At 45.3% G+C, this 7327-nt stretch overlaps 2 protein-coding genes across 2 annotated transcripts in view; both read left to right on the top strand.

Annotated features, from left to right (window-relative positions):
• Positions 1-150: 150 nt before the first annotated feature.
• Positions 151-6168, top strand: sav1 (salvador family WW domain containing protein 1). The gene is made up of 5 exons (XM_034577340.1): positions 151-409; positions 1516-2064; positions 4719-4989; positions 5100-5255; positions 5777-6168. The coding sequence occupies exons 1-5, from the start codon at positions 316-318 to the stop codon at positions 5988-5990; spliced, it is 1284 nt and encodes a 427-aa protein (XP_034433231.1). The 5' UTR covers positions 151-315; the 3' UTR covers positions 5991-6168.
• map4k5 (mitogen-activated protein kinase kinase kinase kinase 5) overlaps positions 3870-7327 on the top strand; it is a 43227-nt gene continuing 39769 nt past the window's right edge. The window contains exon 1 of the mRNA XM_034577297.1: positions 3870-3886. The gene's annotated coding sequence lies outside the window, so the exon portion shown is untranslated. The remainder of the gene's footprint in view (positions 3887-7327) is intronic.

Raw genomic sequence — 7327 nt, 5'->3', positions numbered from 1 at the left:
AGATCTATATATATATTTGTTTTTTCCTATTTGATGTGTTTTCTTAATTGGCAGTGCATTGATCATTAATTGACAGAACGTTTACAGGACTGCTGCTTTTATTGTGACGCCCGCCCGTTACCGTAAAGCCCGGTGTAAACGCGCGGCCGTGAAGCGGGGACCGCCCTGACAGAGCGGCGGAGGCTGACTGACACCGAGGCTGAAAACATGTCGACTCTCCGGGCCGAGCCGAGCGAACGGGACGGTCGCACACACGCAGGACTGAGCCATGGAACCACAGCGCCGCGTTGTTGACGTCCCTCCGAGCCGTGAGTGATGCTCTCGAGAAAGAAAAGTAAAAACGAAGCGTCCAAACCGGCCGAGGTTCACGGGAAGTATGTGAAGAAGGAAACGTCGCCGCTCCTCAGAAGTAAGTTAGCCTGCTAGCTCCACTTAGCATCGGCTAGCCTGCCCTGCGAAAGTTAGCTCGGCGGCGAAAAGTGGCCAAAATAACAGCGACGCTAAACATCTGGAAACGTCATCATGTTGACTCACACGTTTATAAAACAACTGTTTTGATCCCAAACTGTTTTTTAAAACCCGAACAAGTCGCGAACCTGCTAACTAGCTGCCTGCTAAGCTAAACGATCATCTGGTTGCCTCACTGACATCAGCTTGCAGGGGCTAAAGTTGTGAGATAACGGTACAAAGTATCAAACTACGAGTACAAGTACTACATAAAGTCCATTAGTAACATGTATTCTGTCTTTTTATATCTGTTTACTAATAATAACAAGTCTGGGTTGTCGCTGGTTAGCTTACGTTGGTCTTTAAGTAGACATTGAATGAGTGTTGTCATCTGCTCTGAGCTGTTTAAACTGGGCTACTTTCACTAAACTGGTATTTTAACCCACAAGCAATTTGCTTTATATCATGTATTCATCCTCATTACCTAGTAGTAGCCGAGGGAAGTATTATGAACTTGTACTTCAAAAGTTAGTTGTATTATCAGACCGAAGCCCTCTGTCCTTGAAGTAATGGATTATATTGTTGTGTCATTGATACTTTTCAGTACAAGTAGAAATGTTCTATTGTTGTTATAATTTAATCTATTTCAGCCACATCATCCTTTCCTGTGTATTTAAAATATGTATGTGGGTGTAGCTGCAGCTCTGTTGGCTGGTAAGTCAAAAGAAATACAGTGTTTTGCTCTGAAATGTAGTAGAATAAAGTAAATGCTCAAGAATGGTACAAGTACCAGAAGGTTGTTGGTTCGATCTCCCCCATCTGTGTGCCAAAGTGTCCTTGGGCAAGATACTGAGCCACAAATGGCCCCTGACGGCTGTGCCAGCATCGAACTGTACTGTGTGTAATCTGTCCTGTAAAGTACTTTACATCAAGACTAGAAAATCGCTATAAATACAGATATTTTACCACTAACTTGAGTACGTGTACTTGGTTAGATTCCTCCGCTGCCCATTTGCATTACCACTGTGTTGACAAATACTGACAGTTCATTTGTTTATTTGTTTGCAGATCTGATGCCCTCATTCATCCGCCATGGACCCACTATTCCCAGACGCACAGAGGTCCCTCTGCCAGAGATGGGGCCCTCCGCATACCCTCCTCCCAGCCGGGAGCCCGTGGTGTCCCGCAACCAGAGTTTCCTCCGCACCCCCGTGCAGAGGCCCGCACATGAGGTGGCCCGCAGAGAGAGCCACCGCATGTCAGCACCCCCATACCTGCCTCGCAGTCTGGGGGACCTCCCCCACGAGTACGGAGGCTCCTCACAGTCTTTCCTCACAGACGTGAGCCCCATGTCTGAGAATGGAGACGCGGGCCGGTATTATTACCCCTCTGAACCTTACTATGACAGCCAGCAGCAGCAGCAGCAGCACCAACAACAGCAGCAGCAGCAGCAGCAGCAGCAACAGCAGCAGCAGCAACAACAGCAGCAGCAGCGTCAGCCCATGATGGTCCCAGATCGCTTTCCTGAGGACTATAGATACTATGAGCACAATGAACACAACTTCCAAAGAGTTCCCCGACAGCACACTCCCCCAGCTCCGAGCAGACCCCCTTCAGGTAAACATTGTGTTATGCTTCTCACTTTTTTTTACTGTTCTTCTCTGGAGAAAAAAAAACAATAAGCAGTGACAGGGAAGTAAGAAAGGCCATGAATTGTATTTTTTGAACTGCACACATGCTTTTTTATCAAATTCTGTGGTATGAACACTGAGCACGGTTTAATTTGAAGGGAAATCACATCTCACCAGCAACTTTTCAGACTTTTTTTTTACTGAGAAAACTCTTGGATCCAGTGAAAACTTACTGTATGATTGCTCGTATGGAATGACAAGGTCTTCTGCATGGGCTGTGGACCACACATCTCTGAAAGGAATGCAGACGGGTGGTGGTCAGTGTGCAGCTCAAAAGAGCAATTTTATCTCTGTCTCTCTGAGGAATTAAACTTTTTTTTCTCCCTAGTGTTCCGCATTGTAAACATCAGTGTGACGTCAGTGTGTAATTTCCATGAGATTGAATGTTTTGGGGGTTCGCTGGAATTTTCCATTCCCCCCCTCAAATGATCGTGAACCTTTTATTTTGTGGCCGACTATATGGTTTAGTTTTATGTCTGACTATCACATATGCGGCCTTGTTTGGAGCGAAGCTAAACGCGCATTAGGGGCTCTGCATTTTTCACCTCGCTGTTTGATGAATCCTTCTGCTGGCAAACTAGTAATTTGTCGACCGCCTCCAGTTCAATGTCTCAGCCTCAACCTGCTCGTTTCTATGAATCATCCGTGTCTGCAGAGCTGTTCCCTGTGTAGTTACATTGCAGACGTAAGACTAATGAGTTGTAAGCAGAGACGTTCAGGAGGAGTCATCTCAGCAATCAGCTGATTCTTCCCTTGGTAAACATTTGTATTAAAGGAAATAGGACTCTGCTTTCCATTTATATATATATATATATTACATGCTTATAATCAATGTAAGAATATGGGTAAGACCTGCATTATACATAATGTTGTTCTCCTTTTGATTATTGTACTTTACAATAATCTGATTAGCTGCTAATTTGGATTTTTACATCTATTTTCTCCTTTTTCAGAAGCATTTCTGAGCTGTTTTCTGAAAAATCCCTGTTTGCTGTTATAACCCATAATACACCAGTTTTTTTAACAAAAGACAACATTTACCAACAGTCTTGTTCCAGATCTTTGTTTATAATTCATGTGTTTGGTGATCAATGACTGAATCTGCTTTCAGACATCTACTGAACTGAACTAACTGCTGAACTAACAATAATGTCCCAGTAAGTTGCTCCAGACGTTTTCCAGAACTGTTCCTGCCTCCTGGTAAAATTACAGAGTGAGCTCAAGAGAGAGTACGTCAGGAAAATATCCAGAGAAGTGAGTCGGTGGGTGTGTTGATGACGCTTCTAACACACGATGGACGCAAAACTGAAATAAACCTCAAGAGAATACAGATATCTCAGGATGAGAAAGAGGAGCCATACACGAAGAAGACGCCAAAGAAGATGTCAATAACGAGATTCGAGCGCTTTTGGTGATAACGGCCGACGCCAGTGTGCTGTAAACAAAAACATGTGACTTCACCAGGCTGAATTTACGCGTCATGTCCTGCCACCAGACGCCTGAACCTTCTGGACATTATCCTGTTGATGTGAACGTGTCTGACTCCTGCTTCGTTCTTCATATTTGAAATGCAAACCCAGGAAAAATGTCTCGACTTCATGTCTGAAAGCGGCTTTAACATCATGACAACTCTTGACTTTATGCAGTGAAATTCCTGTCAGGCGTTCAGTGAGTATGGCGAGCTGCCATTTTTCTGGAGAAAAGGGCAGAGATGATGATTATGATGATGATGAGGAGGAGGAGGAGGAGTGCATTTCTGAAGAGCGCGCTCACATTCCGTCCCTTCACTCAGCAGCTGGCAAAGAGCTCCGGCTCCGTTGCTGTCACTCTCGTGCAGAATTTATCAGATTGTAGCCGCCATTTTGCTGAGACGCTTCATTCCTCGCACATTCTCTAGCGTTTCAACCGTTTCTGAGTCCCTGCAGGCGTTTTTTATATTTTCAGTCACAACATTTCTCACTCGGTCTGACTCGTCCTCACAGCTGTTTGTTCAACATTCCTCGCTGACATTATTCACCAGTAAAAGTACAGGAACTCTTCTTTTTTTTTGAGCGAGCCCACTTGGCTGTCGGCTCCCTCGGGGTGTTGGGGAGTTCAGCGGCTTGTTCTCTTCCAGTGAAAGCCCCTGTGTGTGTGTGTGTCTGTCCATGCAGAGATCTCTGCCTTCCTGTCCAAAAGCAACAACACTCCCATTTCCTACCATTCATTAAACGATGTCGGTCAGAATAAGATGCTCCGTCACATCAGCCCCGAGAGTCAAAGGGATTAGGCCCCGTTCACAATCACTGCACTGCTTAAAACGGCATCAGTCATGCTTTAAGTAGTGATTCATTGCATTCCTCTCTTATCCTGCTCTATGTACAGTTGCCACATCAGAGGGACTTTTCTGAAAACTGTACATTCCTCCGCTGTAAATGTCATTTTCCCACACATGCTGTTTTTTAAGATATTTTTGAAACATAGTTCTTCTGTCCCTGAGGCCCAGTTAGCGGGCAGCTGCTCTGCCGTGTGTTTGTTCAGACTTCGCTCCCTCTCTCTCTCTCTCTCTTCGTTTCTAAAAAGAAATGTTTGTTTCCTCAGGCATAGGTCGAATACAGGCCAAATCCCTGGGGAACCTCTCCAATCTGACGGGAGAGGACCTCCCACTTCCGGCCGGCTGGACCGTGGACTGGACCATCCGTGGCAGGAAGTACTACATCGACCACAACACCAACACTACACACTGGAGCCACCCTCTGGAGAGGGAAGGGCTCCCTCCAGGCTGGGAGAAGGTGGAGTCAGCCGAGTTCGGGGTCTACTACGTGGATCACATCAACAAGAGGGCCCAGTATCGCCACCCCTGTGCTCCAAGGTAACTTTTCATACTATTTGAGGGACAAATCCCTAGAAAATGTCCTTAATGGTGTAAGTTTAAACAACATAATAAAGCTACTTACTTGAGGGTTTACTTGTGTCTTCCAGCGTCCCTCGCTATGATCAACCCCCACCACTACCACCTCCTGTGACCTATCAGCCACGTCCCGTAGATAGGAACCAGCCGGTGCTGGTGCCAGCTAACCCGTACCACACAGCTGAGATTCCAGACTGGCTGCAGGTGTACGCCCGTGCACCACTAAAGTGAGTACCTCGCATATCACACCCACACAGACAACTTCCAGTGTGAAATGCATGAGTGGATGTGTTTTATATGGAAAGTCTTGACTTCTTGGTATTGGAATATTAAGGTATGCCCCACCCGCTAACATGGAGGAGGCATGGTTTATGACCTATACTGCAGCCAGCCACTAGGGCTTCACTTTTGGGGACCTGTCCTGTCTTCTATCACTACTAGTTGTTCTAAACCCGCCTGTTTGGAATGGGCTGTTTGTTTGGCCTGTGGTGATGATGGAGTCGCACCAAATAAAGACCTGAAGCTGCACCACCGCTTCTGCACAGAGAGCTGTTCACCTGTTCGTTCAAAGTTCAGTGAAGGCCTTTAACAAGACACGTGTCAGGTGTGAAGCCGGTAAGATGAACGGCTCTAGAGATAAGCCAGCCACATACAGACAGATGTACAGTAAGGGAGCCGGTCTAAGGTGCCGATTGAGAACAGAAACTTCGCAGCCTACAGATAATTCACCACCGGTCTCTTTCCTCAGGTACGACCACATCCTGAAGTGGGAGTTGTTCCAGCTGGCGGACCTGGACACGTATCAGGGCATGTTGAAGCTGCTCTTCATGAAGGAGCTGGAGCACATCGTCAAATCCTACGAGGCGTACCGACAGGCACTGCTGTCCGAGGTGGAGGCCCGCAAGCAGCGGCAGCAGTGGTATGCCCAGCAGCCCAACAAGAACTTCATGGGGAACATGTGATGTGTATGTGCACTCAGGATGCCGCACCGCAACACGCCCCTCTGTGGTCACCACAGTTTGGGAGCGGTCAGGGTTTCTCTTTGAAATCGTGATTGACTCTTAATTGCCTCTTTACCAAACACATCTGTGCCTTCGCTTGATCCAAATATATCAGCCAGGAAGTTGAGACGCACGACAGCGGGGGGGGGGGGGGGGGGCTCTTCTCTTCCCTCCCCTCCCCCCGCCCCTAATATGACAGGATTCTTGAATGATCCTGTGATTGAAAAACACTACAATGAAGAAGAAGAAGAAGAAAAAAGACGTATAATGTGCTACATCTGGGGAGACTGCCTGCGGTGCCCTTTACAGCCACTGCCCCGAGAACCGAGTTGCTGTTTGGATTTGAGTTTTAAAGACTGAGGAGAACAGAGACTGAAAAACCCGTTGTTGAAAAACACCCTGAGATTGTGCCTTCTTTTTTCTTTTTTTTTTAAACGAATAAAACGCAGCATTTTTACAATGTCTGCTCATATCGTGTATCCACCAGCTCCTACGTCATTTTTTCCTCTGGGAGAAAACGACCGGCAGCTTCTTCTAATTTGTTCCCATACGAAATACTATTTTTCCTTTTGCTTTGTTACCCTCATAAAACTGAAGCCACAGTCTTTTTACACTACACAAAAAGTGTGCATTTTTTCTTATTTTATGACAAACTGTTTGCTTTACGAGACAATCCACCAAAACTCTGAACAGATATTTAAGTTTTGATATGAAACGCGTCTTTGCTTAAAGACCTTTTGACGGATGGCGCATCACAGTGGATGCAGTGGTTGGAGCTTCTCTTGGCTCTTTGGCATTACTGTAAGTCAGGAATATACTTGTGTTTGTGTACAATGAAACTTAAATAAGCTACTGGAACGTTTTTAAAACACTACAGAAGACACAAAGTTTGCCAAACAAGTGCAATTCAATTTCTCTCTAGATATTTCTCGCCTCGTGATGCCTTATTTTCACGGACTGACACGTCTCTCTTGTGAAGCGCAGGTTCTTGGAAGATTATTCTATTGATTAACAATAAATTAAACATTTTTTTAAGATATTCAGAAGTGTCCTTAAATCTGAGGTATTGTCTAGAGAAGACAGGAGTCAGTGTTTAACTATGTTTTAAAAAGTTTACGACTCTAACTTATAAACCGGGGTTTGGTTCTATTTTGAATATTAAGTAGTTTATAGTACATTTGTATGAGAATTTCTGAATTTCCATACACTTCTGAATTTCCTAAAAAGACGTGTGTTGCAATAGAATAAGTTCATAAAGAACCTTTTGGCTTCTCTAAAACGAAAAGTCTCGATCACAT

This window comes from Hippoglossus hippoglossus, chromosome 22 (assembly GCF_009819705.1).
Source record: "Hippoglossus hippoglossus isolate fHipHip1 chromosome 22, fHipHip1.pri, whole genome shotgun sequence".
In the NCBI taxonomy this organism is placed as follows: Eukaryota; Metazoa; Chordata; class Actinopteri; order Pleuronectiformes; family Pleuronectidae; genus Hippoglossus; species Hippoglossus hippoglossus.
This window is presented reverse-complemented; position numbering and strand designations above follow the sequence as displayed.

Bases quoted from the DNA above. Each gene is read 5' to 3' on its own strand.
- sav1 (XM_034577340.1), top strand. From the start codon at position 316: ATGCTCTCGAGAAAGAAAAGTAAAAACGAAGCGTCCAAACCGGCCGAG. The intron at 410-1,515 runs GTAAGTTAGCCT...ATTTGTTTGCAG, and splicing joins AACGTCGCCGCTCCTCAGAA to ATCTGATGCCCTCATTCATC. The intron at 4,990-5,099 runs GTAACTTTTCAT...TGTGTCTTCCAG, and splicing joins CGCCACCCCTGTGCTCCAAG to CGTCCCTCGCTATGATCAAC.